The 18,981-nt window shown below is 39.9% G+C and overlaps 1 protein-coding gene across 2 annotated transcripts in view; it reads right to left on the bottom strand.

Annotated features, from left to right (window-relative positions):
• LOC111572111 (chemokine-like protein TAFA-1) overlaps nt 1-17,335 on the bottom strand; it is a 30,054-nt gene extending 12,719 nt beyond the window's left edge. Inside the window, exons 1-2 of one of the 2 annotated variants that reach the window (XM_035950645.2) lie at nt 16,902-17,335; nt 15,550-15,694 (exon numbers count right to left, since the gene is read on the bottom strand). In XM_035950645.2, the coding sequence (XP_035806538.1) occupies nt 15,550-15,691 (142 nt within the window). In that variant the 5' untranslated portion in view covers nt 15,692-15,694; nt 16,902-17,335. The remainder of the gene's footprint in view (nt 1-15,549; nt 15,695-16,901) is intronic. The other variant, XM_023275640.3, reaches the window with a different exon arrangement.
• Nucleotides 17,336-18,981: the final 1,646 nt, after the last annotated feature.

Raw genomic sequence — 18,981 nt, 5'->3', positions numbered from 1 at the left:
GTTCCAAATAGCTCCAGGTGCAGCAGTATATAATATAACAATAATACTATACATTAATGTAATCTATCTATAATGCTATTAATATGCAGCTCTACACTGCTTATACATTTGATGCTTTAAGTAAATTTAGCTGAAAATACTTTTATACAGTAGAATTTTTAATGCAGGACCTTGAACTGGTAAACAAATATTTTATAATGTTGTACTACCTTCACAGGACTTAAATGATTGCACCACTGGATAATCAATACACCTCAAGAACTTCTGGTCCATTGTGAGGTTCTTTACTTTTGTGCTTATCTTAACGTCTACAAATAGTGTGACTTCAGTAAAGCTACTAAATGGACGTAGTAGTGACATTGTTTTCTCACTGTGCATCATCGTTCTATTGAAATATTTCAAGCAAACCTTGAGATTGTTTTGTCCGCTGCCAGTTCCAAGTTCAAGAATGATTATTGTAAGCTTATGCCAGTCATTCTATACAGCAGGCCTGTCTCATGATTCCTGTCTTTTCATCCAAAGCAGCGGTAAAATATTATCAGACTCCTCTGTTTTACTGCACTAGTTTCACAGCCTTTGCAATGTCGAAAAAATAATTCATATCAATCCATAAAATGAAACATAATATCAGAGCCCGAAGTATAACCACACTGCACAGAAAAAAGAAAAAAAAAACTGCAGTAAGATTAGTTCTGGACTCATCTTAACTTAGTGATTTCTCTCTGTCTTTACCTTCTGTTTTATTTCACCCATTTTTCAACTATTATAATGCAAAATAAATGCACATTGAACATAAAATGGCTTTTGTGAAGCCTAAAAAAGAAAAGAAAAAACTTTCTGACACTCAACACGACTTTGCACAGAAGGATCGACTTAGTTCAAGTTTACCGAATGGAAATTTGTCAGAGCACTTAACTGTAATGCTATTATGTCCACAAATGACAACACCTGGCATCAGCAGTGTCTCAGCTGCTGGATGGAGACTGAGTGTCGTTCAGTTGACGGCCACGATGAGTCATGCTGGAAGCCAGCAACGCTGCATCGAAATCCGATGAGTTATGGACAGCAAGCCTGGATGAAGGCAAATGCTGTCAAATCATGCATGACATGAACGCGTAGCACCAATTCTGGATTTCTGTGGATCCGCGGTTCTGCTTGCCTAATGAATGTGAACAGGGTTCATGTGGGACTAGTAAATGGTTCTTCAGACGTGATGAAACAGCCATTGCACAGAGGAAAATGGTCAGTCTATCTCAATAGAAATGTCACTACGCAATAAGTATGCAATGACTCGCTGTCTACTGTAATGAGCCCAGACTGTGTGGTTGTCTCTGGAGATGCTGATAGCGAGTATACCCTCTGAATGGCAACACTCCTCCGCCATCTGTTCCAGGCGTTCCACACCATGTACACATGAAGAAATATTATATGTGCAATTTATAGAGGGACTCTGAACACCATCTATTACTTGGGTAAAACCTAATAATCCAAGTGAAATATGTGTATAAAAAGAACGCAACCTGTAAATGAAAGGACTGCACTGAGACTAGTCACTGTTACACTCCATATACAAACCAAATGAAAGCCTAAGGGACTCAATTTAGCAGATAACCAGTTTCTCTCCTGGGACTTTGGATTCCAGTGACTGGCAGCCAGTGGCAGTGTGCGCACGCCCGGCACCGAGTGTGTGCGCTCAAACACGAGTGCGACGTGACAATATATCTTGATAACTGTGTGACAGTCGAGCATCTCCAAACAAGCGCAGAGCTGAGTCAACGTCACACACAAGTCGCTGCAAGTCAATAGTTCCTGTGGTTAATTATTTTGTAGCTTAAAAATCATTTAACGGAGCCAGCAGGCCCTGATCTCCAAACCACAGCAGTCCGTGTTTTAGAGCAACACGCCTGTCACCTTTTTAATGGGAAATGCTTCCAAGGTGACCCATAATAGGCTCCACTTTCTCTGTGCATGCTCTCCACAGACATCCAAGCCAGCAGGGCACAGCAGTTCAGTTGCTGGCAGGAAATGGGAGCGTCAGATTAGAGAATGTCTAATTAATGCAGATGGAAGACAGTGAGAGGCACAAAACATGTGACTGCGTGGTGTCAGATTGAGTGACTATTTTTTCCCTGCCTTCTGCAAAAACATCTGAAGTTCCTGTAGCACTGTTGTTATTCCAGACATAAATGCTGGGGTGAAAGTGAGTGACATATTGCTCGATAAACTGCGAGACAAATTTGTTTTGAGGCTGGTGAAAATGCAGACGACCTGTGTGTTGGTGCAAACGATTCACAATAAAAGAAAAAAAGGGGGGGAGCTTGAGCAAACCTCAGGATTTGAAATGTTTGGAGAATTAGCAGTGTTTATAGAAAGCCTCAGATAATAAAGGAGTAAACGCATGAAGATTTTCTTTTTCTTAACAAACTAGATTTATTTTTTAACACGTGCATGTTGTACGTTTGCAACTGTGCGTGCACATGCTTGACAGAAAAGGGAAATCAAAACAATTTACAAGCATACAAAACTACCCATTCCTACTCTGAAAAGGCACTTCCCACAACAAATAAAAGCATAGAAATTCATGAAATATGGCTGGGGGGTTTTGACAGCATGTCAGGCGAGGAGCCTGTAAGATTGGTCCTGTGCAGTGGGCCAAAGATGGGCGATACTTTATTGAAATGCAAAATGACTACTTGCAGAGCTGCTGTTGTTTTAAGATGCATGAAAACTGCATGCAACGGAGGAAGCAGCGACTACTGTGTTAGGGAATGGGGGGGTTTTCATTTGCATGTGAACCTCAAAGCCTGTCGTCTGGTCTTGTCACATACTGCACGGGCCCAGGATGCTGCAACACTGGTCCTGATCAAGGACATTAAATGCTATTTTGACACCCGACGAGTGAGACCCGCACATGAAATCGGCCTGTGGTTATTTGGATTTTTATGGCTGGAGATGTGCGGCTTGTTGAGCATGACAGCGCGGCACAGCAATCACACAGCAGCTTTCATGTCCATTAAACACACATAAACAAAGGCTCCATCGACATAATCCCCTTGTCGCATACTCCTGACTTTCCAGAGAATAGGCAAACAGAAAAACTGCAATGTGAAAATATGTCTTCTGTCTGAGTGATGTCATTCATTTTTAAATGTCAAGCTGTTCCTGTCCTTCTATCAAGCCCCTTTTCCCCATCTGGCAAATGTCCAGAGCTGGTATTTCATATTTTTAGATCGCCTGCTCTGATGAAAGAGTTATATTCAGCGAGAAGAAAAGGAAAGAGCGATAGAGCCAAGTCAGAGAGCCTTTAGAGAACGGCTGCTCGCCTCTGATGTGACTGCTGGCCCTCTCACTGCCGACCAGACAAGATACGCATGGTGCCAGTACGCCTGCATCATGTAAACTGTGTAATATACATTATGCAAAAGCTAAATGACCTTCCAAGCTGTATGACATGTACACTGAAGAGACGGTCATCATGCAAGACTGCTGATAGGCAGAAAACTGCGGCAGATATTATCGTGTTTAGCAGATTCTTGCTATAGAACATGTTGTTATATGGTGTAACATTTCCAGCACGTATATAAGATGTTTCAAAACTGACATTCTAGAGATGTTCATCCTACTGGCAGGCTCATTAGATTCTAAATTATGGGATACAGTATCAGATCCTAATGTGAAGCCATAAAAAAGAACTGTCTTTTTTTTGTTGTAATTTAATTGCTTCTCTTGATGCACGACTCAAAGTGTTTCAGTCAGTCCTTCCATCATGTTGTTCGTATTTGACAAAAGTGTAATATTCCAGCTATTGTCTCATATTTTCACACGTGCACACTCCAGTCTCTAGGGGGAAAAGGTAATTGGATCTGTATTGTAAATATGCCAGAAGACTTATGGCACACCAAGGAGATATTAGAGCAGGAAGAAAAAAATTTGAAATCTGCAATAGAGCCTGATAAACCCAATATTAATTACTTTGCTTATTTCTAATACTTCCCTCCCCCTTGGAACCAATTAGTAAGTTGAGATGCTTCTTTTCAGTTTAATGAGGTCTAAGTAATGATAATGAATTTCATACTCCTGACAAGCATTTAAAATAGGCTACCACAAAGGCGACGCCATATGAAATGATCTCTCAAGCATAATTCCCACTCTGCAAGAAATATTTCTTTCATTGAGAAAATCAAAAATGTGGAAATGAGGTCCCATTTTCTCCACTGCAAATATGAGGATGAATTAATAGCAGTAATCTTTCTTCATGCTTGGCACGACGGGAGGTTTAGTCACATGAAATAACTTAGAATCCACAGACCTGGGTTTAACTAGATTTGTATAAACAATGTGTCTAAGAACTAGGTCAAAAAACCCAGAAAACTACATTCAAATTCGACCACGAGTGGCCAAAAGAAAGGTGACATCTAAGGAGCGAAAGGAGCCTGAGGGCTGCCACACCTTGAAAATCCTTCACAAGAATAAAAACTAGAGAGGGGATAAATTCCTGTCACAAACTTGTTACATCTCTGCATGTCTACACTTCCTTATAATGCGGGTTAAAAGAGAAAACCAGGCACAGGAGTTGGCTTTTACATCGGCAGGGAGCGTATTTGCAGGAACAATCCTCAGGACACATAAGACAAGAAGGTCTGAACTTTCTGATATAATATTTACAAACAGTGGGCACACAAGCTATCATTAATTCACCGGTCGTTTTTGTTTCATGGGGAAAACGTTGAATTAAAGAGGAAGAGTGCTCACACATGAACTCACACGGGCTTGTGCAACCACTGACATCAGCAATTACTGTGAAGTGCGGTGATGGTGGGATACTTTCCACTGTGAGGGCTTGTTTTGATTCTCTGACACAGGAACAAAAGATAAAAAGGTTGAATTGATTTCTTTTTCCACATTATTAATCAAGAGAATTTTGAAGTGCTGTCACAGCGTCTGGCACAACATTTACTGTAGTCTGTTATCCTGTTATGAGGGTTTGACTCGGTGGATGGTTAAAAATGTGCTGAGTCCAGGTACAGGACTGTAAAGTGCATCAGACTAGTGCTGCCATTGTCTAATGTAAGGGTGTGGCCGAAGGATTGGAGAGCCTGGTTCAAAACTACACAGAAATAGAAGCAAACGGTAGCAAAATGAGACACAAAGTGACCACAAAATGGCACAAAACTAAATTATTGTCATTGTGTGCCTGTTCCAGTTTGGGTGTCTTGCTCCTGCGTGGGAGTGTGGGTCGGCCTTTTGCATGTCTGTGTCCAGAGGAAAGTTGACTCATGAACTGCTTCTGGCTACAGGGTTGTTCAGGGTTACAAGTAGCAGCTATTTTTTGGATATTATTTCATGTCAGAATATTCAGTTATTAATTTAGCATTCATTTGTTACACACAATAAACAATGTGACTATTAATAATTTAAGTTACATTTTTTTGAGAACCAGAGCTTTAAATGTGAGTTTTAACCCACCTCTCCACCTCTGCAACCTGCTGCAGTCATCTCCTGCCCCCAACCCTACCTCTCTCAACGTTCCTCTGCTCTAATACACAATTCATCGTAATAAAAGTTTAATAGTAATTATACCTAACATCATCATTATGTATTAATTAATATGAAACATTAATGTTATCCATAAACTCCATTACGCAACCACTAATTTAGTTTCAGTCGCAGATAATTGTTGCCACAGATAAGCCGGCTCAATAGCTTTCCAGGGGCATTACTATTAGCAAAAGCACCTATTTAGCTTGCTGTTTGCAGACAACAAAAAAGAATTGTCTGTAAAAGCTGAGCTTTGTTTTGGACTATTTCTGGATTAAAGCAAACTGAACACTTTTATCAGGATTCAGGGTTTCAGAGTCAACTATCCTTGAGCTATGTCAGCTGTCACAGCAACATATTTAGAAAACTGCTGCTAACTACAAACAAATTGGGGTCTAAAAATCCTGCGAAGGACCTCAGGAGGATGCACTGCTTCTTATATCCAAGAGACAAAGGGGCTTGAAACAATCAACTAATAACAGCATTTTCAGGCGAAACGTGCTCCACTATTCTCAGCAGTAGGTCTCCTGTATGTGCAGTCCTAATGATGTCTCAGATTGTTGGAGCAAGCACATAAATATAGTCATTTTGGGAGTAACAGTACATGCTGTCTATTCCTAAAGACGGTGTTGTGCAAAATTGTGCTCATTGATCGTGCTTTTGTTTTTGGTGAATGGTGAAGGTATCTGCTTGTAACTAAAGAACGTGACATTTGTTAATACACGAGGCTGAGAGACTTTAGTGAGACTTGGCTGGAGGGCAGTGTGACATGCCCACTCGATAAAAATGCCACGCTACAAGTCACACCCAGGGCTACTGAATAAGAAACCTGCTAAATGATACGCCTACTAAGATTCCACTGGTTCTTTTTAATTTCAATGTTAATCTAATCCCAAATAAATTAATAATTCAACACTATTATGCTTGTTTTTAGGAATTTTGACTTTTCCTGCCTCTGCTGTTTCCTCATCGCATTCATTTATAATAATGTTTAATCAGTTCTTCAATCACCATTTCATTTATAACAACGTTCGTGGGAGCATGGGGCCTATTACTTTTTAAAATTATTTATAATTCTTTATAGTTAATTGATTAATTGATTCATACCTATGGCGTTTAGATTTAATATATGCTGTATATGTGGTCAGTGGATACGCTATGTATTTCATATACAGTCTATGTTCACATAGTACAATTCTATGCATGCTTTGAGAGGCATTCTTTGAAAAATCGTTAGATGAACCTAACTCATGAGTCTAAAACAAATGTGAGCTAAATATACTTAGAATCTTTGTTTTTATTGAGCAGTACCAGAGAGGAGGACGCAGATGTAGCTAACGGTAACCAAGTATTAAAATATTTAGCATCTGCTGTCAAAATGACAAAGTATCCACACTTGTGTAAGTAAATCACTAAATCTGTGTATTTTCACATAGAGCGTTTCTTCTACAGTCATGGAAAAAATTATTAGACCACCCTTGTTTTCTTCAATTTCTTGTTCATTTTAATGATTGGTACAACTAAAGGTACATTTGTTCGGAGAAATACAATGATAACAACAAAATAGCTCATAAGAGTTCAATTTAAGAGCTGATATCAAGCCATTTTCCATGGTTTTCTTGATAACTAAAATCACTTAAGTTCTTACATCAATAGCTGTGGTATTGTGCTGTCAAAAACAGTGCTTTTAGACATTCCGTTTTTTTTTCCTGTCTGTTTTAGTCACATGATCCACACAGGAGTTAGTACTTGATTGCATAACCATTGTTTCTGATGACTGCAGCCATGCATCTTGGCTGCTCTCCACCAGCTTCTGACATTGTTCTGCTGTCACAGCAGCCCATTCCTGTTGCACAAATTCAAACAAATTTGCTTTGTTTTTGGGCTTGTGGTTCTTCATTTTGTATATGATGATTTTCCACAGGTTTTCAATTGGATTTAGATCTGGTGATTGAGCAGGCCAAGGCATGGTTCCAATGTTCTGGTTCTCCATCCAGGCTTTAACTGACCTTGCCATGTGACAAGGGGCATTGTCTTGTTGGAAAATCTAGTTATTGGAGGCAGGAAAGAGTTTTCCAGCATGATGGAAGAAGACTGTTTTCAAGAGTAGCCCTGAACCTGACTTGGTTCATTTGCCCTTGAGACAACTGCATTTGTCCTGTTCCACCCATACTGAAACAACTACAGATCATCACTGATCCACCCCCATGTTTTGCTGTAGGAGCAATACAGTCTGGTTTGTCGGCTTCTCCAGGCTTCCTTCTAACCAGTAAGTTGGCTGGAGTGGACATCAACTAAAAATTGGATTCATCACTGAAGACAACCGTAGCCCAGTCATCAACAGTCCAATCTGTGTGATCCCCAGCAAAGAGTAACCAGGCTTTCCTCTGTCTTTCATTGATGAAGGGCTTCTTCCGTTCCCTTGTGTGACTTCAGACCAGCTTCAAGAAGTCGGTTTCAAACTGTTCTTGCCGAACAAGTCATATTTCTCCACAGTGCCCACTCATTTTTAAGGTTCTTCGAGGTCTGACGACGATTCCTGACACAGGAACAGATGGGTGCACAGTCATCTCGTGGGAATGTCGTAGAAAGACGTTTCCTGCCGCGACCAGCTAGCAATTTGGTAGTACCATGTTGAGTTTGTTTTTTCTTGGTGTAATGACTAGTTGTCTTGGAGGTCTTCAGTTTTTTCGCTACCTGTCTCTCACTCCACATGTCACTTTCCAGCAGTGTCAAGATGGCAGTCTTTGTGGCTTCACAGAATTCTTTTGTTTTATGCATTATATGAAAGCTGACAACTTCTGAGTTGTGCTACGGCTTGAATGTCAGCAGGAAACCACTCTAGACCTTTGCATGTGCAGTGCTGCTTATGACATGAAATGGCCTCTTACATACCTTGGGAATACAATTAAGCTTAAGCATGTCAAATAGGACATAAAATATTATGTAATCAGCTGCATTTTTTGTGGTGTTCATGCTTTGTGGTGTTCATTCGTATTCCTCAGGTAATATACCTTTAGTAGTACCAGGCATTAAAATGAACAAGAAATTGAAGAAAACAAGGTTGGTCTAATAATTTTTCCATGACTGTATGTGGCAGTGATTAGAGGTTGCGGATAAGTAGAACTGCATACTACACCTTTCACAATAAGCTGTAGAGCAGTGATTTCCAAAGTGGAATCACTCTGGGATGCCTTTAGGCTGGGTCATGGGTCACTTGGGCTTCATCATATCGCTGACAACTTAATGATACATTTAATTATATTGTTTACCTTTTATGTTATACTTTCAAACATACCAAAACTGAAAAAAAACATAACAATTGATCTATCACCCTGATGTACATCTCACTTTCCATTTTATAGTTAGGAAGCACAAGCATGAAGACTGAACAGTGAGACAGACGGACAAACAGCGTTACTGCAGCTTCCGCATTCTTCACATGATGCACACCACCACAAAAAGTATTTTCCCCACACATAGTGATTGGATAAGGAGTGGCTATAAAATCAAGAAAAAAAATGAATCATTACAAACTCCACAAATTGCACGTTTTATCATCAGACTTTGGTCCTTTTGGTCCAATTATATTGAGAAAGTCTGCAGGAGCTCTATGATTATTTTATTTAACCCTCTGAGCCCCAGGCTACTTTCACAGTAATTTCACTACCTTTACTTTAAATTTCTTATCATTATCAGTATAAGAGCTAGCCAAACATGCTGTATTAGGAAGACTGTCTACAATCTGGCAATATTAGAACCACGATGGAGGGATCCCATATGGGTTAAAAACTGAGAAAAACCTATGTGCATGATGCCTAACGTAAATACATTATCATCATTTTATTCAGTGAAGCTTGCACGTACAGTTGCAGGGAGAACAAACCAAACAAATTTTTGCCCACAATCCTTTCCCCACGTCCAATCAAAAGGCCCCCAGTGGCCACTTTACCTTCAGGTCCCCCAGAGTCTAGAATCACAGCTGTCTACTTGCACATAGGTGACCTACTCTTGTCTTTTAACCACAGCTTTTGAATCGTTGCAGTGAAAAGCAAGTCCCCATGCTGGAGACAACGCAGATGCAGTTTTAAAATTTGCCCTTTGGTGCACAGACAAACAACTAGTACAACTGGAAGTTTTTGTTTTGATATGCAGTATGGGTATATTATGAAATGATGGGGATGCCATGACTTAGTCTGGAGAAGCAGGCGCATTGAAATGGGTGAAGAAATTTGTTAAAATATTACATTACATCGTTTGATCTGCTTCTTAACGTTATTACTCGGGCATGTACAAATATGTAAAATGCATAATTACAAAGCTCCGGTTCATCTCTTCTTGTTGACATGATATTAACATGAAATGATTGTATTTCATAGATATTGACATTACTAAATATTAACACATCTATGCAATGGTGAGCTCATGAGTATTTCAAGCAAGAGTAATGGGTGTGGAGATGGATGCACAAGTATGCGCAGGTTGTAACTATGATGAAATTTGTTGCAAATTCAAGATTATTTTTCATCAATGACATTTTGTTGCACAGACAAGTAATTACCATTGTTGGAAAGGTCAAGTTGCGCAGCTTTACTTGATATGTGCTACAACTCCCTGCAAAGAATACTTCAAACGCAGCTCAACCAAGAAGGAAGGATGTGAATTTGGACACAAAGTGCATCCGTCAGGCTGGAAGGTTTAAGTCTATTAATATGTGAAGGGAGCCAACCAGAAGTCAGCTGCTCAGCCAGCAGGAATCTCGGTGTTTGGGTCCAAATGCAGAAGCATGTGGAACATCTGGGTAGCTCTTGCCGGAAGCATAGAAAACTTTTTCAGCTTATGGGCCACTGAGCAACTTTCATTCAAATAAAAGAGGCGCCTTCTTGTAATCTGGTATCCACTTCTCCTTAATGCATCCATGTTGAGCACAGAGCAGTGCAGTATTTGCCCGGAGGAGCCAACAGGGAAGGTACACCAGAACATCCTTTGCAAAGTGTAGTATGATACCAGCAATTTTATTAGAAATCTATAAATACGAACGGACCCTGCAGCTGATTGGATTGTTTAATACTACATCATCACAGTTCTATACTTGACAAGTAATAGTTTAACCCTCCTGTTGTCCAGGGATCATTCTGACCCCAAATAAAATCTTTTTCCGTGGTATGCTTTTATGTAAACAAGGTGTATCTGAATAAAGGGAAAAAATGTGGTAATGGGTTGGACTGAAGTAAGACTAAAGGTGTAACACAGATTTGTTTGACAATTTATACTATATGCTTTAAATAACAGTCAAACCATGTCATTTTTGACCCCAGAGGACAAAAGGTGTATGGCAACTGGGAGGGCATTACGAGGGTTAAGCTCGGGTGTAAAATCACCACCAAGCTTGTATTTTATTTCTATTCTTATTTGTCATTTAGTTTAAATTAATGGTATGGTTAATAAAGAGACACTAAATCATTTTTAAAAATCATTCCTCAGAAATTTTTAATTTCACAGTATGACATTTTTCCATTTTTAGGGAGAGTCTTTCGTCTGTCAGCAGCAAACATTTTCGAAATGTTGATTTGTATGAGTCTTGTGATCTCTACTTTAAGTTGAAAGTATATTTTTTACATCATTTCATGCGGTTCCTTTTACTGCATGTGCAAATAATATGTGTAAATGTATTTCTTTGTCTTGCTTCATGTTAATGCAGACACAAAGACAAATAAGTTTGTTTAAAATGTTACTTTCCTGACACATTTAGTATGAGGTGATGGGAATCAAACACTTTTTGATACTGGAATAGAGGTTTTTAATGACAGTAAGTCTAAAAATGAAGACTTTGCTGAAGCAGCTGAAGACGAGGATTATATTTTTGTGCCTGATGATCAGGCAGATATGACTTTGACAACGCTACCTCCGAGATAATGAGCTTCACAGCAAAATAGCAGACTGCTGCCAGAAGCATGTTGCAGTGACCTCAAGATGTGACTGATTTGCGATTACTCTTCTGACTAATGAGTGAGTGCAATTAAGCAGTTACTGCTGCCTTTTTGTATTAGAATTTGCACATAAATATAGGATATAATTGACTCTGTTGAAAGGCATTCATAAGTTGGAAAAAAGAGAACACAAGAAAAACTTCAGCATTTATAAATAATGGTTAAACAAATGTTTAAAAAAAGTGTTTTGGGAGGCATTGTTAAGATTAATAGCATTTTCCTAATAGTTATTTTAATTAGGAGCTCAATCTGTCTCACGAGTAACAGCCAACATATGCAGAGTGAAAATGAATAAAAAGAAATTCAGTTTTGCGACCTGCAACCTTTATCGAGCTGAGGAACTTTGTGTGATGTTAGCACCTCTGTTATTAATATTTGGGGATTCTGGTTTAGATAAGAAACAGCTGGTGGAGTCATGAGAGAGAGAAAGCTGGCTAATTAATTAAGCTGTGGGCCACAGAAATTCATTTTGCATATAAGCGTTGTGACCACAAAGCATAGCCCCAGCACAAAATTGGCTGAAAGTCTTCAATTAAACATGCTGTTTAAACAAATATCCACAAGCTTAGAGAAGCGCTCTCTAATGAATAATTCATCCCTCCAGAGAGGAAATAAACGGGAAATACTAGAATATGTAAAACCTATTTGTAGCTGTGAGCATACAGTAATAATTAAGCCACTGATTGTCCTTAGATTCATTTACTTAAGAATATATTTTCCTTTCAGGGCTAACCAAGGAAATTACATGAATAGTTTATTGCTGCTAAAATATAATACAACACTGAACAAACTGTGCCTCTTCTTTCGAAAGAATTGTTAAAGCATGAAATCTTTCTCAAAGCCATTGGAAGAAGTTTCTGGTGTTCTACAGAGTGGAAAGTGGTCTTTTGACATCACAGTAACATGTGTAACAACATCAGGACAAAGTGAGCTCCAGATGTGGGGAGGCCTCCGGCTGAGGCTGCACGCCACTTCCTATCGACACCGAGGCAGAGCGGCCGTGACACTAGTGAGGGCATGGTTGAGAGGAAGTCTATGGGAGGGGTGGAGGAAGATGTATGTCAAAATAATGTGCCTCCAGGAAGCATTATATAAGGCTGTTAAATTGTCAGTGTCTAAAACAGTGCATAGAGGATACAACCTTTGTTTGTGACAGCCGAAAATCCATTTTCCATGTTTGTTTCATTGTGAGCCTTATCAGCGAGTGGTTTCTTTTGTCCCAGTCCTCTAGTTCTCACTAAGGCTCCAGAAAGGGAGACATGAGGGGTTTTCTTGGTATTTTCACTTCCAGTAAAATGAAACTATAGCTGCCCGCCATATAGTAAATGAAAAATACTATGTTTAAGTTGCTTAGCATTGAAAGTCCATTTGAGTTGAAAAGGTGCATCTCTAAGAGGCACTGAAGTGGCTAATGGGGATGAGTAACTATGGTTGCAATTGGAGGCGGTAATAGTAACAATGCAAGAGGGGAGGCAGACAATGATACAAATATGCAGCGAAGTAAAACGTTTATGACTCGGGTCTAAATAAACACAACATACCACGGATACTTGCAAGTGGTTTACTTCTGCTTGTATCCTCAGTGTCGGTGCTCTGCATATCTCACATGCACATTCACTCGCACCTACACATTTCACAGGAACCACAAGGTAGGAGATTATCTGCACAGTGTTGAGAATCGATGACCTTTCAGTTATGAACAGTTTGACCCTGCAAAGCCAACTGTTGGTGGGAGTGAGTTCACGAGAGAGCAAGGCCACCTCAGGCAGCCACTATCTGCTGTCGTACTTTCTGCTAACACCTCCACATGATGCACTGCATCACCAGTGGCACTATTTCTTCCTCTGGAAATAGACTGCCGCTCAACACGCTCAACACACCTTTGTTCTCGCTGCAATGAAGCATATATTTCAATCTTTACCAGATATCATATGAGATTTGCAGTGTTACTCCTGAGGCATAATTCATCATGCCTGCACAGTACTTTTTAAAAAATATTTGTAGCTTCCGCATTAGGTTTTAAAATCATATCAGTGGGAGATATAAATGTAAACATATAAATTTTTTTTTTTTTTGAGCCAGTCAATTTTTTAGACCTGAAAAATTATCCATCTGCTATTTCCTCTGTACATGTTCAGGGGTCGAGAAATTCGCTACCCCAAAAGCAACATCTCTGCCCGGCACTTTACAGATGCACAACGGACACAATCTGTTCTCTTTTGTGCACTGTTCACGCTCTTTGCACCAAATAAATACAGCACCTTATGAATCATACCACAGAGAGCAACGCTGCCTGTACCAGGAAGCCAGAGAACAGCCCAAAGCATATCTGAGAGAATGGCAGGCAGCAATCTGTAAGTAGAGCTGTAGGCTGGAAAGCAGGCCACCTTGTCCGAATCACTGAGCATACACAAGCACCTAGTCAAGGGTCATCCAGCTAATGGACTTCTGGACGCACATTCTTTGCAATAAGGCTGCCAGTATGTCAGTGCACGAGTAGAACAGCTGCTTGTGCAATGTCAAAAGAAATAATTGCCCAGAAAACATTTGTGGTGAGAAACACAATGCTGCTGATAAATCTGTAATCTTCCTGTCTCAGATGCTTTTTCACGCTACAGGTGAGCTTATTGACAAATAATAATTTATCCAGAGCTTGTGTGTGTTTAAGAGATATCAAGATTAGGTCCCAGTTTAGCTGCTCCTGTAATCACTACACATAAACGATTTGATACGTCTCTCTGTAGATCTAAATTTCTATTGGCAAGGACACAATGGATCCTTTGCCCTCTGTAATCTTGATTTCCTCTGGTAATACCAGTCAGTGTGAACTTGTGGGATTTTTTCTGCCTTTAATGATTGGCCCAATGGTCTGCAACCAATGGCCTTCCTGCCACCAATTCATGACCCGTCAACCCCAATCCTCCCACCAATCCAACAGGCACACAACACACAGCACAGAACAAATGTCCCAATGTCAGAATCAATCCAGACAGGCATCCCATCCCCCTCTCATAAAACTGGCATCTCATTTATCCAGGAGTGAGGACTATGGTAAGTGGAATGACAGGGCATTTACACTTTCAGTAGCAGAGGGTCCTGGAGGATTCGAATTGTTCACTTTGAACTTGCTTTCTCCACAGAGGTACCTGAATGAATGCACATTTGAAATATTAATTCCATTTTCGCTTTGTTGACATGAGACCACTTTGGAGAAGATATCCTATTTGTCAGTGTCTTTTTTTCTTCTCTCTTGCGTTTTTTCTCCTCCAACACATGTGCACCTCTGAGTAATGAAATGAAGGTGTTGGAACAGGAAGTCTTCTGACTCACAATATTGAGAGTATTGAAAAGACCCCTTGCTGATATGCTTGAGGTGCACTAGCGCATAGAGGAAATAACAGACACCAAGGACCTGCACACTCATGCAGCCACTTCTGCCTTTGAAGTTCTGACAGCATTCAGCTTCCTCTCTTCTGTTGAATCCTGAGATCATAATTATTTACCATAACCAGGGCTCACATCCGCCTGACGAAAACAAAAGTTCGACCGCAGTGTTTCGGTCATATTCTATTCGGTGCAATTTCGCAGGGAACACAATCGCACAGATCAAATTGAGGGGGAGCAGTGTAGCATGAATATCAACTGTAATAGCTCGAGAAGGAAAAGCGCAAAGGCATTCATTGTCTATCTGTGCGATCTTCACGACAGAAATTCTCAAGCTATGTGGCACAAATCTTAATGAAATCAGACACTATACAATGTGCCTGCTAAATAATTTGTTAGTTAACTGCTAATATATTAATGGAAGTAATGACTTAATAAAATCAGTGAAACGCAAAGTGCTGTTGCTTTCCATGAGCTTGCAATAATGTCATTAAACCTATAAGCAACCAAGCCCAACTAAGAAGCACTCAGGAGGCTTTGGCTGCAGCTGACACAAAAGGAATTCTTGTTATTTTCTCTATGCTTTTGAGTAAATACATGGAAGCCGCAGCAAGAGATAAAGCACTGAAGGACTCACCGATCATGTGAATCGTGGTTCGCCCAGGCCTCGTCCCATGATGCTGTTGGATTGTGTCGTAGAAAGTGGCCTGACACAGCTGGATGGCAGTCACGCTGACCCAGAGGCACAGGCAGAGCAGCCAGGACATGACAGGACACATCTGCTAAGGACCAGCAGGGGTGGAATCAACTCACAGTGCATTATGTCGTCAACCCATGACCTCAACCCCCCAACACACAAACACACACACTTCCGAGATCCTGAGCAAAATACATCAATAAACACGAACCTAGAAATTTGAACATTTTGCACAAGTGTCTAGAATTGGCCTTAACGGCCCTCAGCGGAGTTTTTTAGTCATCGGGATTTATCATTAGCATGATTATATAAGTATGACTTCTTCACTGTTTCGGCTTCCTAGTTTGCCCTGTCTTGTCCCTGAGCCACAACACTGCAAATGTGGAGTGATCCCTGGGGAGTTTTTCCCATGCAGCAGAGATTTCCCCTGACAGGCTGACTCCCTTCAGCTCCTGAGCTGTGCTGCTGCCTCAAAACCGAAATCAAACTTAAAGATAGATAAGATTTTCACGAGCAGCCGGCTGCCAAGGCTTTTCTGTATCTGTCGGAATAATGTGACAGTGACATGGTGGTAGTTGGAATCAAAAGCCTTGTAATGTTTCACAATGCTGTTTAGATAAGGAAAAAAAACATACCGAAAAAAAGGTGAAAAAAAGAATAGAACAGCGAGGAATGCTCCTGGTCATAGGAAGGAAATCTATAGAGGTGAAAATAATAATAATAATAATAATAATAATAATAATAATAATAATAATGATAAAATAATGTTTCAACCCTAAAATTGTTTCACAGCAGTAAACTGAATTATTAATCACCTTTTGATATGCACTATTTCATATCAGATCCTACTTCTAACGTTGCATGGTTTTTGAAATAATTCCTTTAGAATGATTGCATTTTAGAGTATGTTAAAAGTTTTATCAAAAAGAAATGTGTATTGCATCATCATTTTGTATTTTCAGCCTTTTCACGTATTTTTTGTGCTTTAAGAATCTTCAGTGGGTATGAAAAGGTTAAAAACGAATTAAAAATAAACAATAGACAGATGGCTAAATAAGCATGCGATTTTCAGAGCAATCAATGTTAAGTTTATCATATAATAAGAAAATAAAATAGCATTTTGTTTATCTCAACAGTATGCCTCAGAGTACAACTTGTCGTTACGTGTGCAGATTTCACATTCTGCATTTATTTGGTAAATATATGATTTCCTAGGTTAACACAAAACCATAAACCACTTGACAGATAGCAGGAATTAGTTTTTGCCCAGAACACAAAGAAGAATGCCTTACCTGAGCAACACAACAAAGAGTGTATAAATCTCTCAACAGAATGACATAAATCCATCCATAATTCTGCTCATGTTGATCCCATCCAATAACTCTGAATTTGGCTCGAGGAGGGAACTCCACTGACTCTGCCTCCCTGCTCCACACTTTGATAGCAACAGTCCAGTGATTCAGAAATGACCGTCAAGCCGGAGTCAGGAAATAGATTTACAGCTCTTTCAATTCCACCTTTGAAATATCACTGCTTCCCCTTGAGGAGCTGCTCCCACTGACACTGAATTCATTTGCCCCTTCGCATTTATAGGCACGTGCGGAGTGCTCCTTAATTAACTGTAGTGGAATCTCTTCTTTCACCGTCTGCATCCTTCCAGTGTGAGGCAGCCTCTGAGCAGCGGCTCTGGCTGAGTCCCTCCTCAGCGAGCACTAAGAGACAAATGTTCCCGTACAGCTTGGCTGAGTGTAAAGACTGTATCACATGTCTTAAAGCCAGACTGCCTCTGGATTAGATGGAATACTGGGACTCTGACTGATCATATGCTTCTAACAAATGCAAATCAGGGAAACTGGCACTACTCATGTCGCTGTGACCACATGATTAACAATTATTTATATTTAGAATGGATTTCTTTTCCTCCTGAGGCGACGTTTCCTTTTATTCCTTCCCTTTTTTTTGTTGTAAGTTTCTTCTCTGCCCTACATTTAGGAAACTAAGAACACGCTTAATGTTTTTAAGTGATTAAAAGTTAATCCAGGAAACTTAGGCAGAAAGTCAGAATTTTATAGTGTCAGATACAAAAATGTGAGGAAGGGAAGAAGTAAACCCTCACTCCTTAGCTTACCTTGGTGTTGTTAGAGGCAGGTGCATAAAAGAAGATTAGGTAAGAATATGTTTTCACATGCTGAGCAGAAAGGAAAATTGAAAGCCGATTGTGTTGAGAAATAATAACGTCCATTCAGCTGAAGGTAATCTTCACTTACAGTGGGGGAGTTCTTCAGCCCATGATGGTGACATAATGATAATCATTGGATAGACAGAGAGGTGAACGCTGTTACTTGGAGTAAATCAGCACCCAGTGGGAAACAACTCAATCCTTCCCGTTCCCCACCACCTTTACCACATGGTAAGCTCTACTTGTGAATTGTGTCTGGATTTTTCATCACTGGCATGCAGAACATGCCCAAGGCCTGCAACTCATGCTGCCATCTCTACGGCATAAAGACTTCACATTTTATTTTGATGCTTGCTCAGGAAGACAGGGTGCATTCCCAGTTCAGGAAGCAGTGAAGAATACCCAGAGTGAGAGGAACAGCAAGAAACTGCTTGAGATGTAGGCACACTACAACACAGCATTAATGTCTGAGGCTTTGGCAGAGTCAACTGTGTGCAGAAGGGGTTTGGGATATATAGGAAGAAGCCAAATAGCATAAATTACTGAGTTGTTCTTAGCAGAACAATTGTTTCTCGAGATTAATTGTTCATAGAGATTTTCCCATGTTGACAATGTGTTTTGACACATAAGGACTGAACTTGGAGCCATCTGTTTCACAGGGAGTTTGTTCAGAGATATGTGGAATTCTTGAAGCACAGTGGAGACCAGGCATCTCAAACACACAACCCCGAAATCAATAATATCATTGATCTTTATCCCTCCAAGTCACATAGACAATTATCCAGAACCCAAGGAAAGAAGTGTTCCTGCATTTAAAGTTTAATATTTGCAATAGGCGTGGGTGACACCACAAACTTTGTTGTTGAGCGCAGACCAAGTAACGCCAGTGAAAACAATCACTGACACGAACTGATTAATAAAAGCAGCTAACATATATTACCATGTCAACAACAGATAAAAGATGCAACATTAATAATCTACTTCTGAAAGCATTTTCATTAACTTACCACTGAACATTTTGCTGAATATTTCTATTTATTCTTTTCTGTGTCTTAATTTTTTTAAATCACAATTTCTAACAGTAAATAGCAATCACTGAGGTCATCACTGCAACAACAGCACATAAGCAGTACATGAACCAAGGACTCCAACACAAGACTGAACCCTGTCTTGTTTTGGTGCCCAGTGAAGTT

This window comes from Amphiprion ocellaris, chromosome 8 (genome assembly GCF_022539595.1).
Source record: "Amphiprion ocellaris isolate individual 3 ecotype Okinawa chromosome 8, ASM2253959v1, whole genome shotgun sequence".
Lineage (NCBI taxonomy): Eukaryota > Metazoa > Chordata > Actinopteri > Pomacentridae > Amphiprion > Amphiprion ocellaris.
Note: the sequence above shows the minus strand (reverse complement) of the source record. Positions and strands in the feature narration are given on the sequence as shown.